The sequence below is a fragment of the Myxocyprinus asiaticus genome, chromosome 11, assembly GCF_019703515.2.
Source record: "Myxocyprinus asiaticus isolate MX2 ecotype Aquarium Trade chromosome 11, UBuf_Myxa_2, whole genome shotgun sequence".
NCBI lineage: Eukaryota > Metazoa > Chordata > Actinopteri > Cypriniformes > Catostomidae > Myxocyprinus > Myxocyprinus asiaticus.
Window position 1 is genome coordinate 41431532 of NC_059354.1, and position 21924 is coordinate 41453455.

The 21924-nt window shown below is 37.0% G+C and overlaps 1 protein-coding gene across 1 annotated transcript in view; it reads right to left on the reverse strand.

The window, feature by feature from the left end:
* LOC127448475 (glucosylceramide transporter ABCA12-like) overlaps window positions 1–21924 on the reverse strand; it is a 45848-nt gene that overhangs the window by 16047 nt on the left and 7877 nt on the right. The window contains exons 10-30 of the mRNA XM_051711019.1: window positions 21757–21847; window positions 21440–21619; window positions 19592–19883; window positions 18585–18699; window positions 18013–18342; window positions 17097–17166; window positions 16872–17006; window positions 16049–16201; window positions 15745–15928; window positions 14121–14339; window positions 13212–13408; window positions 12622–12779; window positions 12151–12387; window positions 11101–11248; window positions 10664–10910; window positions 9772–9861; window positions 8301–8400; window positions 7664–7791; window positions 3871–3958; window positions 3608–3713; window positions 2595–2649 (exon numbers count right to left, since the gene is read on the reverse strand). Coding sequence (XP_051566979.1) covers window positions 2595–2649; window positions 3608–3713; window positions 3871–3958; window positions 7664–7791; window positions 8301–8400; window positions 9772–9861; window positions 10664–10910; window positions 11101–11248; window positions 12151–12387; window positions 12622–12779; window positions 13212–13408; window positions 14121–14339; window positions 15745–15928; window positions 16049–16201; window positions 16872–17006; window positions 17097–17166; window positions 18013–18342; window positions 18585–18699; window positions 19592–19883; window positions 21440–21619; window positions 21757–21847 — 3323 coding nt within the window. The remainder of the gene's footprint in view (window positions 1–2594; window positions 2650–3607; window positions 3714–3870; window positions 3959–7663; window positions 7792–8300; window positions 8401–9771; window positions 9862–10663; window positions 10911–11100; window positions 11249–12150; window positions 12388–12621; window positions 12780–13211; window positions 13409–14120; window positions 14340–15744; window positions 15929–16048; window positions 16202–16871; window positions 17007–17096; window positions 17167–18012; window positions 18343–18584; window positions 18700–19591; window positions 19884–21439; window positions 21620–21756; window positions 21848–21924) is intronic.

Here is a 21924-nt window from a genome sequence, read left to right on the forward strand (position 1 = left end):
TTTCCAATGCGCTATTTAAGTCCTCATGGTGGCGTAGTGACTCTGTGACCGTCAATCCACACATCTTATCATGTGGCTTGTTGAGCGTGTTACCGCGGAGACGTAGCGCGAGTGGAGGCTTCTCCGTGGCATCCACGCACAACTCACGTGCCCCACCGAGAGCGAGAACCACACATTATAGCTACCATGAGGAGGTTACCCCATGTGACTCTACCCTCCCTAGCAACTGGGGCAATTTGGTTGCTTAGGAGACCTGGCTGGAGTCACTCAGCATGCCCTGGATTCGAACTCACGACTCCAGGAGTGGTAGTCAGCGTCAATACTCGCTGACCTACCCAGGCCCCCTAAATTGAATAGATTTAAATTAAATATTATAGATTTATATTTATATATTACATATTATATATTTTTGTATATATTTTTATATTATATTTTATATATGTATATACTGTATATTTACATATATTTTACCAAAACATTTCAATACATGAAAAATGCCACAAAAACTTCTGAAAACATTTATTGAGAGTTGACATGAATTGTTGAATTAGAGTTTTGAATCGATTTATTGATACTGACAGTTTGAACTGATTCATGGAAACTCACCAAACTCTAACGCCGTTTTTACAAAATAAGAGACAGTATTACAAATTTCTGTCTAAACGCTGTCATATCAAACTAGTCTAATGACATGGTCTGTTGTCAGCGTTGCCTAATTTTATATCGTTAGCAAAATCATAACAAATACATTGAGCCTTTCAGTTTATCGCCCAGCCTTAATGGACACATGGCAGTTCTTGTTGCTCTTTTCAACAACTCATAGAAGCAATTTTGAGTTGTGAAACCATAACTATTCTCACTAATTTTCTAGCCTTCTCTGTATCTCTCCTCCCCTCATTTCCCCCTGTCTAGAAATCCCTCTCTCAGGCATAAGCAGCAGGCATCGAGCCAGCCTCATCCCAATTGTAAAATAAAAACAATTGAGCTCACTTTACAGAATGTGCCTTTCAGATTTAGGCAGAGTTCAAATTGCCCACTGTGTTCAAAATACAAGCATGTTTTGGGTGGCGATGTTGAATCAATTAACCTCTGAACCACCTTCAGAGTAAACAAACATTATATTGGGTTAGTAATCAATAAGCCAAGCTCAGGGAAAAATCAAAGAGTAGTAAATACATGAGTCAAATTACATTAGTTCAAGTGCTCTACTAGAATGAAAATGTCAGAGCAATGTTTGCATATCTTATCTAAAGCCCATCATTGGCTGATTGCTTTCTTTTCTCCACTGGGCCTGTGATTTGGTACCTGCCCAACTAATATGCTTGGTCTGTATTTGGTCCCACCGAGCACCTTAATCAGCTTTAGCTGCCAGACAGACAGGCGTATGTGTGTGTTAGGTATGGGAGATTTTGCCAGGCAGTATGTTTGTCTCAGTCACCAGTTAACATTCACTTTCATTGCACATTTTTTCCATACAATGTAAGTGAATGCTGACTGAAGGCTACCATTTTGCCAAACATCTTCGTTTGTGTTCCATTGAAGAAAGAAATACAGGTTTGGAACAATGTGAGGGTGAGTAAATAATGACATTTTTGGGCAAACTATCTTTTTAAAGGTGCAGTATGTAAAAATTTTCATGTAATATTCACCTTTTTTTTTTTTTTTTTTTTGCCAAAGAGTGAACGGCTTGTAACGCAACTTAAAAAATTAGCCCTTCCCGGACTTCCTAGGTTGCCTATTAAAGCCATAGACTGATTTTCAAGCCTTCTACTGAATCCCGTCTGGCTAACAAGTAACGTGTTCATGGTCGAGCGAAAACTAGAGTGAACATCGGCAGGGCATTTGATTCCTGAAGGGATCTCCGTTCGGTTTTGGGGATCAAAACCGACCCTCAACTGGCGCTCTTCTTATTGGACAAGTAAGCTTACATAACTGCAAAGCATGTGAAATATAGTGCCATAAGGATTGATCTGTGTAATTTTAGCTAACTTGATCTTGCCTGCTAACGCTGACGAATTGCAAGCTACCTTGCTTCATAACTTTCAAATAGTTTCAATGATCTTCTCTTTATACTAAAAGTCAGGTATACAGGATAAATTTAAGCAAATACGCTGGTTTCTTGATCGTAGTACAACACGACATACAAAACATACAATAGTGCAACATAGAGCAGTGCAACAGTAAACTGTCTGGTATAGTTCGGTAGTATGTAGCTGTATGTGTGTATCAGTATGCTATGTTAGCTGATAAGTAGTTTTAGTTTAGTCTCAAAGTTTGCAGTAAAACAATCATAAATGTGTAATTTTAATTATGCTACCTCATCTGTCAGCATGATGCCGGTGGATCACGTTCAGTCTCTTTGTACGTTACCTCATTATTTTGGCTGATGCTCATTTGCATCCCTATGGAGTGTGTGCACAAGTGTGAGCACGAGCAACAGGTAGCTGGCTGCAGTTAACTTAACGGCCACAGGTAATTACAAATAATAACAAGGGTTTCTGAATCTTACATACTGCATCTTTAAGACTGACAAGTTGACTAGTTGATTATAAAAAATATGTAGATTTTAGACACCTCAGAGTGTGTGTACTTACATGACATCCTCGTCTTGCACTTGGCCAGGATATGGGTGGCTAGACAGTGAGATAGCTGTATAGGGAGGAAAAAAAAGCATTTTAGTACACTAGTAAATACACATGTTCAATCAGTCATGTTTTGCTTGAAACATGTGAACAGCAGTTTGCTTCTTGGATGAACATTTTGCTGAATGTATGCTCTGTTTTGCCCTGAATTAGTTCACCAAGTCCATATGAATGACTGTGTCCCCACTTTCCATTAATGACTGATGGAATTGTATTAATTTTGCTTGGAGGCAGACAGTAAATCTCAGACACAGGGTTAGTTTGGTAGTGCTGAAATAAGACTGGGGTTTCCATCCAGCTCTATTTCTTTGATTTCATTTCTCAGCACCTCTAGTTAACATTCAGACCACTCTGCCTCATGGTAAGCCATAGAATAGTAACACTGCCCCCTGTCTTAAGTCAGTGATTTTGCAATTTTTTCAGCCTCCCATGGCATGGGCCTGCCACAGTCCATTCAATAACGAACTGATCCAAAAACTAGAAAGCAGTTGTAAAAATCACAAGCTCTGATCAGTCAGTGAAATAATCATTATTCATTATTTTTGAATTGACAGAAATTGTGAAGCTTAATTTCAGCTAATTTCTTTAATGTTTTCTGTACAATTGTCTGTGAAGATTGTTCCTCTATTTTGAATAATTTTTTCTAGTTTACCCACCCCTAAAAACAAACAGTGGTTGGTTGCTTTCTATGACAGTCAGATGGTCTCTTCCAGTCTAAGTGGGTGGTTCTAGGCCAGAATGAGCTGCAAAATGGACCAGCCTTTATTTTGTAAGTCAAAATGCCTGGCTATGTAAGACAAAGTACATAACGAAAACCAACTGCCAACTGGGTCCATAGCACCTTCTTTCTGTATATGACATGGACACTATTAGATATATGTGAAATTGTATATATTCTAAGAGGAAGCCAGCCCAGATCAGAGAGACAGTATTGGACAGTATTAGAAAGAGATGATTCAACTTACTGTATTGTTGCCGTTTCTCAGGTGGTAGACTGGTTCTCAGGAGAAAGTTGTTGAGGCTGTTGAGGTAGGCAGGCATGGTGTGGTGGCCTTCTGGATTATACCAAACCTATGTTAACATAAACATCAATAAAATTATCTGCAAACCTTTTATTATCATAATGAAATAGAGCAACAGAGCCTGTTAGTGTCTACAAGAACTGCTGCATTTGTGACAATGAGCAGCCTTGCAACTGAGACAATGTAATATGACTAAATAAAATTACCTTAGTAAGGGTTCTGTTCTGTGGCACTTCTAACATATCCATCTTAAGATCAAGTGGGACGGGTTTTCCAAAGTCCCAGCCTCCATATCTGAAACAAAGCACATCACATTTTTGTGTTCTGTTAATTATGTTCTGTTAATTATGATGATTCTGGATTTCCATGATGGCTGACAACAGATGTCAGGAACTCTGTAACACTGTCAGTTGTAGCTCTCTGTTTTCAAAAAGCCAGAATCATCATAATTAACAGAACACAACACACATCTTTCAATAGATATGTAGATTGTAACACATGGCTGAGGGGTATTCCAGAAAGCAAGGTTATCTAACCATGACATAAACCCTGAACTCTCGGTTGATTAACCCAAAACTTGTATGTGGGTTCCAGAACACCTGCACGGGGTTAGTTCACTCAACCATGAGTTTGAAACTCAGAGTTTGTGCGCGTTCTCGGTGAACTCAGAAAGGCATTCTCAGCAGATCACCGAATCCACGAGTCACCATGGAAAAAGACGCAAAGAAGAAAGGCGCGCCATATTTCAGTGAAGCAGAACATGAAGTTTTAATGACAGCAAACGAGCATTATTTCATCTTCACTCATAATAGCGATAGGAGCTACACTGGTTTAGGACTGAGAGTTTGCTTGACAGAAATTATACTGAATTATTGCGTGAATTTTAAAATTAATAAAACTGTAAAGTTCTACCGTACATATAAAAGCTTAATTCAACATTAATATTAGACCCCTCTCAACTACATTAATGTTTAATAGGTCGACCGTTACGTTATTTGTTTGCACTGAACTTCATTATAAGTATTAACATTCATATTCTATTAATATTATGATAATAGGCTATAGGTTTACTACATATTTTATAAGATTAATTTTAATGGTATTTACCATGATCTGTGCATGCTAATTTTATTTTACTGTATGTCAAGTGAACTGAATGTATTTCCTTTATTTTTAATACCATTTGATGTACCCAGTTGGGGTTTCTAAAAACTTAGAATCATATCAACTTTAATTTCCCACAGTTGCTGATGGTGTCATTGTATTAATAGACCCTCTTTCAATTGTAGGATCTCCCACAGTTGTCTTCATTTCCCATAGATTTCATGTAATGTTTTTTAGTAGGCCACACATGATTATTCATGTACATTATAAGATGAAGATCTGCTGTAACAGAGGTGGACAATGATAGGAATTATATGTCCATTGTGTTCTTTTCACATTTGATGTGGCATTAAAACTTGTCATGTTGTGTTGTCATGTACAGTAGGGTCCATCTGCCTCCAGCAACTTGGTATGGAATTAAATTATGTTGTTTTAATTGAAGATCATGTGTCTGACTATACATTATAGATGTTCATGATCTCAGCATTAGGGAAAAGTAACTCATCGCTTCCTTGTTAATAGGAAGCTGTAAAAGGTCCCTATTGAAAGGCAGAACAAAAATGTAATTTAGAGATGGACCATGTACAGTTTCTGAGGCTGAGCATCAGAAAGATATATCTTTTCATTGAATCACCTGACCACCAGCTAAATGAGGGCACTGTGGGTGACTCTAAATGACTGCATGTCTCATTTATATTTTCAGATAATAAAGAGAGTACAATGAACAAGTCTGGAAATGTGTGCATTTATATTTACAGTAGCCTACATGAATTAGAGTGATAAGAAATAAAATCTCTAACCTCTATATCTGTGGTCTGTGAAATTATCACATATTATCTAGTTAGTGAAGAAGAATAATGAGTGATTAATTGCTTAAGCTTTTAATTGGCAGACATTACCTGCATACTGTTACTATGGAATGTCATTTTATAAATAACATTATATTCATTGACTAAAGGAACTGTAAATAGAAAGTGGGTGCTATAATAATTTTATTCTATAAAATTTATAGAATAAAAATTATTTATTAGAAGGGCTAAATATAAATACATAAAGCCCCATCTTCACAGTGAAGAGCGTGGGGGACTTTCCAACATGTTGTGCATTAAAAAAAATTACAGTATTAAAACCTTCCCATTAAAAGTTAAAGCACAATGTACACAGTTTGTTCACTTTTGAATGCAAATCTGCAGTGTGAGACTGGAAATGCCAGAGTAAAGAAGATTTGTGAGGTGAAGTAAAGATTGCAGTTTACCATAACATTGCTTTAAAAGTATAATATTGTGCGTAATCTGAACTTTCTCGCCCACTGTGCCGCTATTAAAAGAGCACACATGCGCTGACTGCCTCTGAAACTTACTAACATCTACCTGAAATAAATTAACTTTGGAACATAACCTAATCCGGAGCAGGTTATGTTCAGAGAGTAAGTTGCTATGGCAACTAACATACCCTGAAAGTTCCCTCAGTTTTTGGAACAGAAAGCTGAGGTTGTCCGCTTATTCTGAGTAAACTTACCCTGGGTAAGTCACTTAACCTGCTTTCTGGAATACCCCTCTGGTGTAACATCTCCAAAAGCCTCTTCGTTTTGCTGTTTTGCTAACTTCTGCAAGACTCAGCCAATGAATTAGACTGCCCCAGCCCTTCAGCTGCACACCCTCTCTCCAAAACAACACCCTCCAAAAACATGTCAGCATTTTCGATGTCAGCAATCCTGGATATTTTATGCATGGTATTCCAATAATATATATATATATATATATATATACACACTACCGGTCAAAAGTTTTGAAACACTTGACTGAAATGTTTCTCATGATCTTAAAAATCTTTTGATATGAAGGCGTATGCTTAAATGTTTGAAATTAGTTTTGTAGACAAAAATATAATTGTGCCACCATATTAATTTATTTCATTATAAAACTAAAATTTAATTAAAAAAAAAGTTTTTGAAATTGATGACTTGGACCAAATAATAAAGAAAAGGAACCAATTAGTGCCCAACATAGATGGGAACTCCTTCAATACTGTTTAAAAAGCATCCCAGGGTGATACCTCAAGAATCTGAGAAAATGTCAAGAGTACATGTCTGCAAATTCTAGGCAAAGGGTGACTACTCTGAAGATGCTAAAATATAACACAGTTTTGATTTATTTTGGATTTTGTTTAGTCACAACATAATTCCCATAGTTCCATTTATGTTATTCCATAGTTTTGATGACTTTACTATTATTCTAAAATGTGAAAACAAATTATAATAAAGAATGAGTAAGTGCTTCAAAACGTTTGACCGGTAGTATATATATATATATATATATATATATATATATATATATATATATATAATCCTTGCAAAACCCACCTCTATGTTCTGTCCCACATTCTTCATATTTACATTACAGCTCAATATATGTAACAAAAAACATGTGTTTTGCGACATTGAAAACAAATTTTCAGTTGTATACTTTTAATCACTAGTTTTATGTCTTTGGTTAATTCTCGACCAATTTCGTTCTAGAGCTGTGATTTGTCTTTTTATTTATTTCCACCACCACTTTGAGGCAGGGCTGTTTTGTTTTGTTTGTTTTTTGCAGAGAGCAATAAATAATATATGATAGCCTTACTATTTTTTGCATAATTAAGTATTTTCATCCCAGTGGCATGTCCCAGTCTGGTGTGGTATTTGACTAGCATGGAAAATGTCAGTTGGTTGGGAATGCCACAGTAAAGATTGGATAAATCGAAGCACTTTCTCTTAAATTATTAACCAGCCCACCAGTGCTTCATAAATTCCTTATTATTCCACCTCACCAAAATTTTTACCTGTGGCATACATGTACAGTGTTACCTTCTGAAATGATTTTAAACTGTGATCTCATGTGCAATCAAATTCACCTGTTTCTAATGAAGTCATTAGCGGTGACCAGCAGGTAGTTCTCTATGTTGATGCCCGTCAGGTTATAGACAATCTGGGATGATGGATTTCTTATGTGAGGTGGATCGTAACCTGATGCAGGACAAGACTTAAATGGAAAGAAAAGTGAGTGACATACTTGACAGAAACATTTTCTGGGCTAAATTAACAATTCATTAATTGGCTCCTTTACAATTCATGAGTTAGAAATTCAATTGGTCAGTTGAATGTTGAATACTTTAACAGTATTTTTTCATCTTGGTCACTGTTCTTTTCTACATACAGTATACTAATATAGTTTCTACATTAAAAGCTGCATATGTTAACATTCAGTAATGAATTATGAACTAACTTTAAAAATGAACTATTTTGTAAAACCAAGATTAAAAAATGCTGTAAAATGATTAATAAATGTTGTAAAAAGGTTAGTAAATGCTGTAAAAATGGTGTAAAAAAATGGCTGCAAAAGTGCATTTCAATTCCACTTCCTTAAATTTGAATTCAAAATACAGATAATTCTGCATCCTGTTTGCCACCTCAGTTCAAATTCAGGAATTTAAGTGGTGGCACATCACTGAGAATATGTAATGATGGTTCTGCTCTGATGGTCTGACTCACCTGCACTTGTTTGCTACATTTGCAGGTGGTAAATGTAGCTGAGCTGTTGCCTTCGGTGGTCCAGGTCTGGACTCCTGTTCTTTGTCTTTCTTTGCAAACCCTGTAGACAAATAAACTTTTGTTGAAATAGTACTTTTGGTACAATGAAGAATACAATATTCTGCCATGCTAAATTCTGCATGCAGAGATGGAGAGAAGCACTCAAAGCAGTGTGATGATCATTCTGAAGGCATCAGTTAAAAGCTCTTCAGATGTGCTAGGGAGAGTGTGCATGATGAGTGCCAACAGTGATCTGAGAGCCTGTTAGATGAAATCGATCCAATAAACAGAAAAAGTCTGTGGAATGCAAGTGATCCCTGGGTAAATCTCACAAAAACATGACTGGGTCAGATTTCACTGCAAAATATATATATATATATATATATATATATATATATATACTGTATAAACAAAATTGTAATATAATTTTTATTTTAACTTTTTTTTTTACTTAAATTTGCATAAATAAAGGAAGCACAACAAAACAATTCTAATGTATAAAAACTTGACAATTTAAACATTATTTTATTATAATTTTTCCACATTATAGTAATGAGAATTCGCTTATTTATTTATTTTTTATTTATTTATTTTTGCATTACAGTGATGACACTTACATTACATTTGCATTACAATGCATTTGGTACACACTTTAATCCAAAGTGACTTCCAGTGCGTTCAGTAAATATATTTTATCCATTTACATGTTCCCTGGGAATCAAACCCTTAGTGCCATGCTCTCAATAAGGAGTTTTTTGGGGAATTTGTGACCATTTTCAATACAAAGAATCTAAATGGTCCTAAAATAGGCTTCATTGCCTTTATGCAAAATATAATTTATTATTTCTATATGATTTTGGCAAGAAATATGACCCAGACAATCTCTTGAAAGTTTCATGAGATTCAACCAAGCATCATTATATGCTCTTACTGAGGAGTTTAAAAAGTGGAGCTTTTCAGATGTGTGGGTGGGTGAGAGAGAGAGAGAGAGAGAGAGAGAGAGAGAGGATGATACAGAAAAAAGAGAGAAACCCCACCAAAAAGGAATGGAGCATTTATGAGTGAGGAAAGCAGAGACATGGGAAAATGAGAAAATTGAGCTACTGAGAACTGAAAATGGCACATTAGTGTGAAAAAAAAAAAAAAAAGAAAAAAAATTACCAAGAAAGCAAAAAGACCCACCAATACAACAGATAAGAGTAGCACAGTCCCAGTGCTCAGCAAAGGAGGTGTTGACCAGAGTTTAGGAACAGACCTGAAAAGATCAAAGAGGCTGAAATCCCAGCTGGCAAAAAATGAAACCCATTTGTAGGTGAGCTGAAGCCGTTATGTGTAATCACTTGTGGCTTAGAGATGCCTGCGGAATGATTACCAAGCTCAAAGAGCTGGACTGCACAGATGTTCACTGCAAGACCCATGGATGATTACTTACGAGTTTGTGGGGTCTCTCATACAGAAGTGGTCAATGCCTGGATAGGACATCATGGTATCTACAAGACTGCTGGCATTGGGATTCTGATTGCTGTAGAAATAATGTTCAATAGCAATATTTAGTGCTGGACGGTATATTGCATGTTCACAATATAGTATAGTGAATATCGCATTGATTTTAATGCACTTTTTTATCTGACCATTACATTTCCTGAGGTTGCATCAGCTAAATGAGACATTTTTACAAAACACAAAAGTTGGCAAATGTTTCGCCCATTTCTTGTGCATGATAGCACTGAGACAGAGGTGTTTTACTAGCATTTCTGTTTTAAGCCTTATTGAAATGCATATAGAGTTAGAAGTTTGCATAATTTCTGAGAATCAGTTCTTTTAAACTGTCTGAGTCAAGTCGGTTCTATAATTCGTTTGCATCAGCACCCAAAACTGTTCACTAAGGTCTCAAAGTGGCACTTTAAACACTTTACAATGTTATTGTAATACTATATGTAGATAAATATTTCTGTATATTAATATATACTATGATACTGGGGCATATAAATTAAAATTTTTAAATATAATTATTCCAAAAACAGTGTGCAAATCATGCCTTGAGTAGTTGCCTGATTATTTTAAATACACTTTACTTAATTTTACACCTTGCATGTAAAGTGAAGTTAAGATCGAATATAGAAAATATTGTTAAAAGGCACAAAACAATATTTAGCTACCATATATTGCCCAGCACTACCATTATTACCAACTTTTATTGAACAGATTAACAAGATGCTGCTTTTCTAAAGTCAGTAAATTGCCTGTAGTTTAGCGATACCAATATTTCCTAATTGAATTCAGAGACACATTTGAGTCACAGTCAAGCAACATGCAAGTCTAACCTGAAGAAAGCATATTGTTCATCAATGTGGTACTGAGCAGGTGAGAGCGTAATCTTGGGAAAGTGCTGAAGGTCACTCTTGATAGAGCCCAGGCCCATGGCAGCAATTACAAAGAGCATGGGCAAGACCACCTGGGAGAACAGCCCCTTCCAGTCCCTCCTGGAGTGATGCACACGTTTCAACAGCATGGCCATCACACGTTGTGCCATCAGGGCAAACCCACTCACAGTCGAGGTGCCAGTGAGGCCTAGAAGAGAGAAAAAGGGAGTGTGCCACATTAGATCCACGCAATCATCTAAACTGTTTTAACCCAGCCAAAGTCTCAAGATGAGCTTTCAAATTTCAAAGCTTTCAGAGGGTTAATTGGTAAAGCACAGGTCATGACTGCAATACTACAGAATGTTGAAAGAATCTAATAGTTCAAAAAGGCCACTTACTGGCTTTCTCTCCAAGGTACATGCTGTTGAGGTCATCTGGAATGCTGTCTCTGGAGGCAAAAGTGTCATTCACGGTCACATTCTCTGACACAGAGCAAGCCCCACTTCTCTCAGGCTCCATGTCATCTCGAGTCAACTGCAGGAACACCTGAGAAACAGAAAAGGTCAATGGCATTTAAACAGGTCAGTGGAATGTCTTCAGTGCACCTGGGCATTGTTGAGGTTGCATAAGGGCTGTTCACACAGGATGCATGTTTGTGTTCTGTCTGTTCTCTTTTCGTGCACTTCACAAATTATTTTCCTGTAAACGAAGTTAAACTTTTCCTTAAAACAAGATAAATGTACTTGAGAAGCAAAATGGCACACGATAATACGATTAAATATTTTTTCTTCCTTGTTTATACATATATACACACACACACACACACACACACACACACACACCATGATCTGCTCGAATACTCGATTCGCATTGGCTGGAATGCGTGCGGTTCAAACCACTGAATGCATAGCTAGTTCCGGTCGGTTTTAATCACTGTTCGATATTAATGTGCTGTTTGTAACCCTAGCAACATAACATTACAGAACAAGCAGAGTGAGCTATAGCAGCTGAAAACATTTCCTAACCACTTTCTTCAGCATAGCTAATATAATGGAATTCAGTTTGTTTTGCACGGAGGGTGAGAGAAGGAAATCAGAACCTATTAAATGTGTCTTTCGCTGTCTGGCAAGGCAATGCAATGCAAGACAATTTAAACTGTAATGTGTTGTGTATGTTATATGCTGAAGTGCCGCCTATAGCCACTAGAGGCCCCCCGCGCTCACACATCTCTGATTAAAACGCTGAAGGAGAAGCGCTGTTTGTTTACAAAATGCACGCAGCATTTTGCGGTGAAGCGCTACCGTTCATGGACAAATTCTTGAAATAATTGAATTGTGATATTCCTTCATTATGCTCCATTGCACTAAGCTTCATCTAACTGTGTTTGACCATAAGAATGCATAATGTTTGAACAGCTCCTAAGCCTTCACACCACATCTGGTTATTACCTCTTCCAGGGTGGTGTCGGAAATGCCATAGCAGCCCAGCTGAAGCCTGTCGAGGTTCTGATCCAGATTGGTGAGCAGAGACTGGTATGCAGCAGCATTCTGAGGGCTGTATGGTGGGAGGGAGTAGACCAGATCACCCACTTCTCCCTCCTTCTGCCGAGCGTCAGGCAGGTAGGACTGAATGAAAGCCCTCAATTCATCATTGTCGAACCTCTCCTTTGAATCAGGAGTCTGAACCTAAACCGAAAGCATGGAATTGCATCTTGATTATATGACAAATCATAAAATATTTATTAAACGGCTCTCTGGAATACTTGATTATTGTTCATCAGCAGAATTCTGACCACATAAACTGTATAATTGACCATTGTCCCAGGCAACTGATTCCCTACATGGCTCGTTCCACTTACCGCTTGGTGCCACCAGAGAACTTACTTGATGAAGCTAAGATTTGTAATTAAACAAAGGTACCTTCTTTGTGAGGGTGAGGTTGTAGCCCTTAGCCAGTTTGTCTTTGAGGTAGAAGGGTGAACCACAGCATTTGAGGCCTCCACGCTCTAGGAAAGCAATGCGGTCACTGAGAACTTCAGCCTCATCCAGGTGATGGGTGGAAAGAATGATGGTACGCTCTAGACAGTTAAAAAAGGACATGTCAAATCAAAGATCTACTGAAACAGACAGAAAGAGAAAGACAGACTCTGAGCAAAGAGGTGATATACCACGATAACACCAGAGAATCTGACATGACCCTCTTTTATGGTTTAAATCCTTGCCTGAGATAAATTCGCAAACCATCTTCGAGGAAGATAATTAAACATCAGAGGCCCGACAGAGGGAGCATGACGGATAACAATCAGTCGTTACTACATGTCCATTGGGATTTTTCCCTGTCTGGATTTGACAGCACGCACCTTGAGAAAATCCATTCAAGCCTAATTAAATTCTAAACCGAATGTGAGATACCCGATAAGATCAAAGTCCTTTGGGGGGTTTGCTACAGGTATGAGGCAGGAGATTATTTTCTCCCTGGCCTGAATGGCAGAATTGCAGGGGGATTTCACCTTGCTTGTGTTGAAGGACAATGTCCCAGATGCTGCGTCGAGAGCAGGGGTCCACACCAGTGGTGGGCTCATCCAGCACCACCAGTCGTGAGCCTCCTATGAAGGCAATGGAGATGGATAGCTTCCTCTTCATACCTCCTGACAGGGTGCCGACACGCTTGTGTCGGTGGGCATACATGCCTGTTTCCATTAGGATTCTAAGACAGAGAAAGAGAGACTGTGTTAATAATAATTTATTTTCCATTTAGCTGATGCTTTTATATAAAGCAATCTGAAGTTAAATGCCTTGCTTAAGGACATACTGGTAATACTTCATGAATTGTGCGTTGTGGGATTTAAACCCACAACCTTGTAATTACCAGCCTGTGTCTTTGACCACTAAGCTACCTCTCTATATATTTAAACAGAGTTCATTTCTCTCATTAGGATTAGTGAGTCTTAGGGTGCGTTCACAAAGATTGTTTGAGGTATGTTTTTAAAAGAGGTACTGTTTTTAATTTGACATGCCATCTTAACAACACCACACTCATAGCATGTCAAAAGCAAAGACACCCATCTAGTGTATGCTTACATAAAAAAACTATTTAAAAACATGGTTTACTTTTTTTTTTTTTACAGCCGATGCTGACATTAATGTCTACAGAGCAGAGTGGCCAATGGTAAATATACAGTATATAGCACAACTTCATGTAAAATGTAAAAAAAAAAAATAATTATATAAATGAACATGTATCTTGCGCAATATTTGCTAAAAATATAAAAAAATGGACACTATCAATTGACAAGGCAGTATATACACTATTTACTCTATCCATTGACAACATTGGCCTACTAATCAGCCTGCAGATATAACAGTCAATCACTATTTAATGTACAAAAAACTGTAATGAAATTAGTGCTGTAACATACCTGTGAACTTGTTCGTTCACTTCCTGCTTGGTCCAGTGTGGGGCTTTGACCTGAGCATATAGCAACAGGTGCTCTTTGGTGGTAAGATGGTCAAACAGGACATCGTATTGCATGCACACACCCATTTCCTTACGTACATCATCTATGGATGTCTGCATATCCATCCCATAGACCTCAATGGTGCCGTAGGTGGGTGCAAACAACCCCGTCAGAAGTGACCTGAAATTTATTGATCATCCTAATCATTCTCTTTTTTTTACCTTTTACATTTTTCATTTTAAATCAGCACACCACTGATATATGTTCAGTAAGTCTTCCGAGTGTTTTCGGAAAAGAGGGAGAGGGTTGTGTGTATTGCACTCAGAACTGATAGTCTAAGGGTCCTGCCCGCAGGGTACACAATAATATGAAACAAAGCCCATCGCTCTACTGTTGCTGCTGATGCAGTGGAGTCCACTGCATGAAACTTGACATAACACTTGACACAACTGTTCCTTGTGTAACTCAGTGGAACTCTGCAGTTTTAAAATATTCTGCTCTTTTAGAATATTCTTGCTGTTCAAAAGATAATATCTTGCACCTCAGATTTGGAATAGGTGATGGACTATCAGTAAGCAGTAAGAGTTAAAAGTGTTTCAGTGGTTTTAGATGAAAGCTTTGACCTAGCAACGTCATAAGAAGGTCTTTTTCATAAAAATGTCATAAGGACCTCTTTTTGTGAGGCTCCTTTTGTTAGGAATAAAAAATGGAATACATTTTCTTCCTCTTTGTACTTTTATATTAAAATGATTATCCTACTCAAATGCATGTGACATAAAATAAAATAGAATTAGGTTGAAAGTAATCCAAAAGTAATTGGACTAGATTACCCCAAAAACATAATCCACGAGATTACGTTACTGATAGCATTTTTGTCATGTAATTTGTAATCATTACCATATTTCAATTCAGAAGTAATCCACCCAGCACTGAGCAGAGTAGAGTAGAATAGAGTATACCATAGTCTAGTATACAGTAATATAGTATAACATAGTAAAATACTGTATAGTATAATATAGTATAGTATAGAATAGCATACCATAGTCTAGTATAATATAGTATAACATACTGTATATCATAATATTGGATAGTATAGTACAGAATAGTACAGTACTGTACAGCACAATATAGTATAGTGTAGTATAGCATAGTAGATACATTAATACAAATGAGATTAAGGCTCAGTGCCGAAACAGCAGGCAGCATGATTATGCTGTGTTTTAAGATAACTTCTTTTGGCCAAATTCTAAGATAGTGTCACTATGACTGTAAGAGAAATGTCAATAATAACTATACTTAGAATTAATCCAATACCGAAAAGTATTGGTTAAAAATAGCCCAATATAATAATATTATCAACTATTAAATCTATTATACCAAATACTGTGTGTTGCATATTTTATGCTTATTAAAGGACTGTTTCGTTAGCTTGGCTAAAGCCAAACTCTATTGAAATCAATTGTGAATGCGTCTCGCATGCAGAGTGCTAACTGTATAAAATAAAGAGTTGCAACCTAAAGTATATAAAGTGTTACAAATCGGTCACTTATTGAACCTTATTTAAGGATGTAACAAATGCTCTTACATAGTGGTGGTTTTTCCAGCTCCATTATGACCCAGCAAAGAGGTAACCTGCCCCTCATAGAAAGAGAGGTTCAGGTTGTCAACAGCATGCCGGTTGCCGTAGGTCTTCGTCAGGCCATACAGTGAAACTCCAACAGGTAAACCTGAAAAGTCTTCTTCTCCATTAGCCGGGAAGTTACCTTTACCTAAGAGACATCATAGAAAAAGAGAAGCAAAGATGTTACAACAATAGGGTAAAGAGTTAAAATGAAAGTATACATGACACATGTGGGGCAATTCTCTCTAGAGATGAATGGTCAATACACCTTTGTTCTTGTCATTGCTTTGCTCCTGCATCATGTTGGTGAAGAGCAGTCCTCTGCCAATCTTCTTTGGTGTTCTGTTACAGCAGCTGAACATATCTTTCCAGAAGGATTGTGTCACAGGGAAGTACCATGGCACACCAATGCCATACTTTCCTGATTGAGAGAAAAATGTAGAAGAGATTAACTCTGGATTAAAACAGAAAAAATAACCATACATTTTTTAACCGATCAACAAAGAAAATGGACTGGTTAAAGGAATAGTTTGAACAAAAACACAAAAGAAGAGATTTTGAAGAATCTTTACACAGCTTTCTTCTATACAACAACAGTTAATAGTGACCTTGTCTGTGAAGCTCCAAACAGACAAAAACAAAAATAAAAAAACACCCAAAAAGTTCCAAGACTTCTGAAGTTATATGATAGCTTTATTTGCAGAATAGACTGACGTTTCTGAAATGTAATTAGAGTCCACTTTCAGATTAAAAAAACTGTGTCAACATGTCAAAGCTGCAGTGGAGAGCAAGATCTTTAGTAAATAACAACTAAATTTTAGTCTGTTCCTCCAGAATATAGCACGGACTGCATTTTTGACACCTTTATGGTGTTTTTTTTTTTTTCAGGAGCTTGACAGCCGTGGCAACTATGAAATGTTGTTTTGTGTAAAAGAGCTGCATGAAGATTCTTCTGAAATTAGAAATAACAGCATGCAGGTTTGCAACAGCATGAAGGTGAGTAAATAATAACAGAATGATCATTTTTGGGTGAACTATTCCTTTATTTGTACATTGCTCAGAAACCTGAAAGGTGGGTGAATCACACATACCTGGGAAGACCATGCGGATGTAAATACCAACAATGAAATACACTATTGAGTCAATGAGGAGCAACCAGCAGAGCCAACCGAATGAGGAAGTGTCTCCAGCCAGAGGAGAGACATACATGTTTCTCCACTGGATGCCTGAGGTGAAGGTACACAATACATTCAGTTTATGTAATTATTCCACACAAACACTAATTACAGCTTGAGAGGTTTTGAGAGTCAGCCTACCTTCCTCCTGTTTTTCATAGCGGGAGATATACTGAGTGGCATAACTTAGGCATGTTGGGGAAAACAGACTCTGTTGACCAAAAACAAAAACAGTCAGATTTATATATTCTATAGGGATTCTTCAGTTAGGGTCTCTAAAATGCTTGGAGTTATACAATATATGAATATATCAAAAATAGATGGAAAAAGTGCTAAATAGAATTCCACTGATTTGGACACTTTTTATAAATGTATAATAGAGGGAAAGTTAAAAGGTCTGGGTAAGGGACAAGCCCAAAAAGTGAAAATTCTGGCATTTTTTAAAATTAAACCATTAAAAGGAACAGTTCACCCTCAAATCATCATTTACTAATTTTTACCCTCATGTTGTTCCAAACCTATGCAACTTATTTCTTACATGGAACACAAAAGGACATAAGGGCAGAATGAAGCCTCAGTCACCATTTATATTCATTTTATGGAAAATGGATGCAATGAAAGTGAATGGTGACTGAGACTAACCTCCTGTACCTCTTTTGTGTTCACAACAGAATGAAAGTCATACGGGTTCGGAGCAACATGAGGGTTAGGAAATGATGACATTTTTTAATTTTTTTTAATTTTTATTCATTTTTTATTTTTTTTGGGTGAGCTATCCCAGGACAAAGTAATTAAAGAGCCACTATAAAAAAAAAATAAAAAAAAACGCTATTATAAACTATTCTTTAATCCTAGAATGATTATTACAAATAAAAAAATAAAAAAACATCCTAGGGCACAGGAAAATTCCCTGAAAAATCTCCCATATATATATATATATATATATATATATATATATATATATATATATATATATATATATATATATATATATATATATCAAAATATGACTGAACAATTATATTTTATTACACATTGACTGAAATACAGTACAGACCAGAGCACTCTTCACAGAGAACGAGAGGTTGTCCTCCAAGTGGATCAGCACTATGAAGGGGAAGAAGCAGATGACATAGATAAGACTGCCACTCAGCCCCGCGATGTTGGTCTTATCAAAGAATGAGCTGACCAGGAAGCTGATTGCGAGGACGCTGAGGCCGTAGTCACACAGATAGAGGAAGAGCACAAAGCCATCACTGCGAGGAAGGATGCCACCAGCTTTCAGAATGATGGTGAGGAGGATGATGGTGAACAGAAGGAAGACGGCACTCTCAATAAACCAGGCAAAGAAGTGGCTGATTGGATTGACTCCCATCATTTTCATGTACTGTGAGAAGAGTTAAAAAAAAATTAGAAATCTGATGAAATTTTCTGGAAAAACACATATTACTAGAAGATAGGTGTTAGCTCAGTATACCCTAGCAAACACACAGCAATGAGCTAAAGATAACTCTGAACATATTAGCAACTGCATAGCAATGCCTTGATAACCACTCACAAAACTAAACAGAACAAATATTTTGCAAAAGTAAAAGCCTCCAAGCAATCAAAATAAGTTTGGTTTCATACCTCATGCAGTCGCAGCTCTCTCTCGTGGACAAGTTTCTTAACAAAGTGGGCAACAAAAAGCACCCAGGAAATCATGAGAGCCATTGGGAAGGCAAAAGCGATGCTGTTGAGATATCTGGTAGGTAGAAAAAGTTGAGATTAGCTGTTGCAGAGTGCTCCAAATGTTGTTGAAACAGAAACTGATGAACAGACTGACCTGATTTAAAGTAGTTACACTTTGATGTTGGAATTAGTGAGTCTTAACTATATTAGTGTTTCTAAAATAAATCTAACAAAAGAATATGCTGTTTCTTCACAAATAAAAAGAGACAAAAAGAACTGATCTGATGAACTGATGAAGTACTACATATATTTATGAAATACTCAAAAATACTTCCTACTATAAGAGATGGCATTTCAGTAATTTTTAAGAAACAATATAAAAAGCATGATGTTCGGTGGTGATTTAAACTGCATATGGTGTAAAACGCAGTGTGCAGTACATTTAGGCCCAATATTTCAATTGAATCAATTAATTAAAATTAATTCTCAATCTTAACTATAATGGAGGTTATCTATAAAAAATTACATCAAAAACAAAAGTAGTCAACATTTCATTACACAATACACATTTTGCTAGAATACATTTTAAATAATTGAGCCGGTCCCTCTGTTATTCCCCAATCTCTGTTTAATTTCTACCGTACCAACAGAACAGTGACAGACCGATAAATTAGCCAAGACTGTCAGTAGATTTTGGAACTGATAAAAGAGAAATCTAATGCTTCCGTTAATCAGTTAAGCTTGCACAGTTAAAGATAATGCAGATTATCTCAAAATGGCCAAATACTGGCATATTTATCGGTCTGGCAATGGATAATGCACAAATATATCAGCATTTTATCAGCCACCAGCCACCCAGTATTGGTATTTGCAATGAAAAAAAGGACCATTGAAAGGACAGTCCATAGAGCTGATGCTCAGTGACAATGTTGAGTGTGCTAGGGTTTGTGTTTGGAGACACTCACTCATCCTGGTAGTAACATGGATAAGGGAAGGCCTGGATCTGGACCGCAGGTCCATCCATGGCTTTTCCTGTCTGCATTTCAATGATGGCTCTCTCAATGCTCTCCTGCAAGTACACAAAGCCTCGGTTGTACCGTTGAGTCCTTGTGGATGAGATGAAGGAATTCTTCATCCAGAAGGGATTCCGTGCGCGGTCAGTACGCATGACATTCTCGATATTCATGCGGATGGTGTAGTCAATTTGAGGAGGCAGGCTGGAGTTGGAGGTTGCCTCGGGAAGTTTGAAGATGATACCTGTGGAGATGCAGATTTTATAGTGGCTATGTTCACTATGTTTGGTTGATTCTCATGAAACCTGTCTAGAAAATGTCCTGGTCATGTTTAACCCCCCAATTAATTACAATCAATAAAATCAATCAATAAATAATATTTTGCATGAAGAAAATAAAGGCTAATTTTAGGACCATTAAGATTTCTTGCATTGTAACATTTTCAGGACACATGAGCACATTAAACCCCCTATTCTTGTTGCTTAAACACATCCGGACATTTTATTTTTACATTCCCATTGTTTCCAACGATGATTTTCTTTACCATAACTCAGTTGTTTTTTTACCGTATTATTACAGTAAAAAGGATGCTGTTGTACAGTGATTTAAAAAAAATTACAATCAGTAAAGATGAAAGGCAGTATCAAAGGTGTACTGCTGTTGTGTATAAATAACATATTTTTTTTCTTCACATTGCGGTACTGATCTTTTTTCTTTTTTTTTTTTCTTTTTTTTTTTTTTACATTATGGTAATCATAATTTTTTGCAGTAAAATGTGTGTAACTGTCATGAAAATGTCACAATGTAAAAAAATATATATGTGGACCCACTTTATATTAGGTGGCCTTAACTACTACTGTATGTTCTTAATCATTTGATACACTGTACTTATTATGTACATACATGTTGTTGCATTGTAATTACATTTAAATTACTTATATTTAATTACATTTGTAGTTACACTGTTAACTTTACCCCTAACCCTTACCCCAAAACCTAACTCTAACCCCTAATCCTAACCCTAACCCTAACCTTACTCCTAAACCTACCCGTACCTCAACCTCAGTAGCAACAAATGTGGGCATTTTGCAGAACAACATGTAGTTACACAGTAAATACATAGTCTTGTATGTATTTATTGTTACTACATAGTAGTTAAGGCCACCTAATATAAAGTGTGTCCCTAAAAAATAGGCTCAATTTCCTATATGCAGTATATTTACATACTGTATATATATAATTAGATTTTTTTAGCATATAGGAGCAGGACATTTTCTTGACAGGTTTAGTGAGAATCACCCATTTATGAATAGTTGTGGTTCTTGAATTGTTCTGTTCACACCACAAAAGCGGATCGATTAATGTCTGTATGAACATGTAGCTGAAGTTAATCAACTTTTCTAACTTACAATTGCCTTGAATAAGCTGCTTAACCATGGTGGCCGATAACGATAGTACTTTGTTTTGCGTCTTTAAAGACCTCATGAAAACACTTGGCAAATACAGTTTTCTTTCTGCTGCTATACAGTACATGAACACAGACATGGCAAGTGATCTAGAAGCTGCCTCTCTGTTGCCATAGTTTCCTCAGAGGCATGCTGCTCTTCGATAACAGTGGAAATCTATATCTCAATGGAATTGAATGGAATTGCATTGGATTTCAGGCTTCACAGCCCAATGGCTCTTCAGTGTCAGTGGTGTGCTCATCTATGAGTATCACAGAACATATGAGTGGGGCAGTCAGTAGAAGAGGCATCTAATCATACGAGTGTGTGAATGTCTGTGTGTGCGTGTACTCACTGGCGTACAGCTCGCGGTTCTGAGCCAGTTTCTCTGCCTGTGTGTCAAGTTCATCAGTGGAGTTGAAGCCTTTGTAGCGGTCGAAGTTGACACAGGAGGAGAGGTTCATCATTAGCTGGGAGAGGGTAGTGATCTGATCCATGATAAACTTGTTTTTCTCCAACAGAACTGTCATGTTTGCTGTAAAGAGAGTGAGGGGTGGGGGGATTCCCGTTCAATTCATGAGTTTGAATTGGAATGACAGCAAGAGGAAATTATTTAATTTCTACAATATACTGCATGAATTGCATATACCAAACTGTCAAGTTCAAACTTACAGAACTGGCTGAGTGTTGCTGTCATTTGTGAGACATCAATACCAGTCTGGGTCTGAATGAAGTTTTGGACGAAGGGATTGCGTAGAGAGTTCTGTGAAGAGTAGTTTGACAAACAACATTCAGTGTTTGTTACAGAGAGAGGTTTACTTGATTGGCTTTTGACTTGTC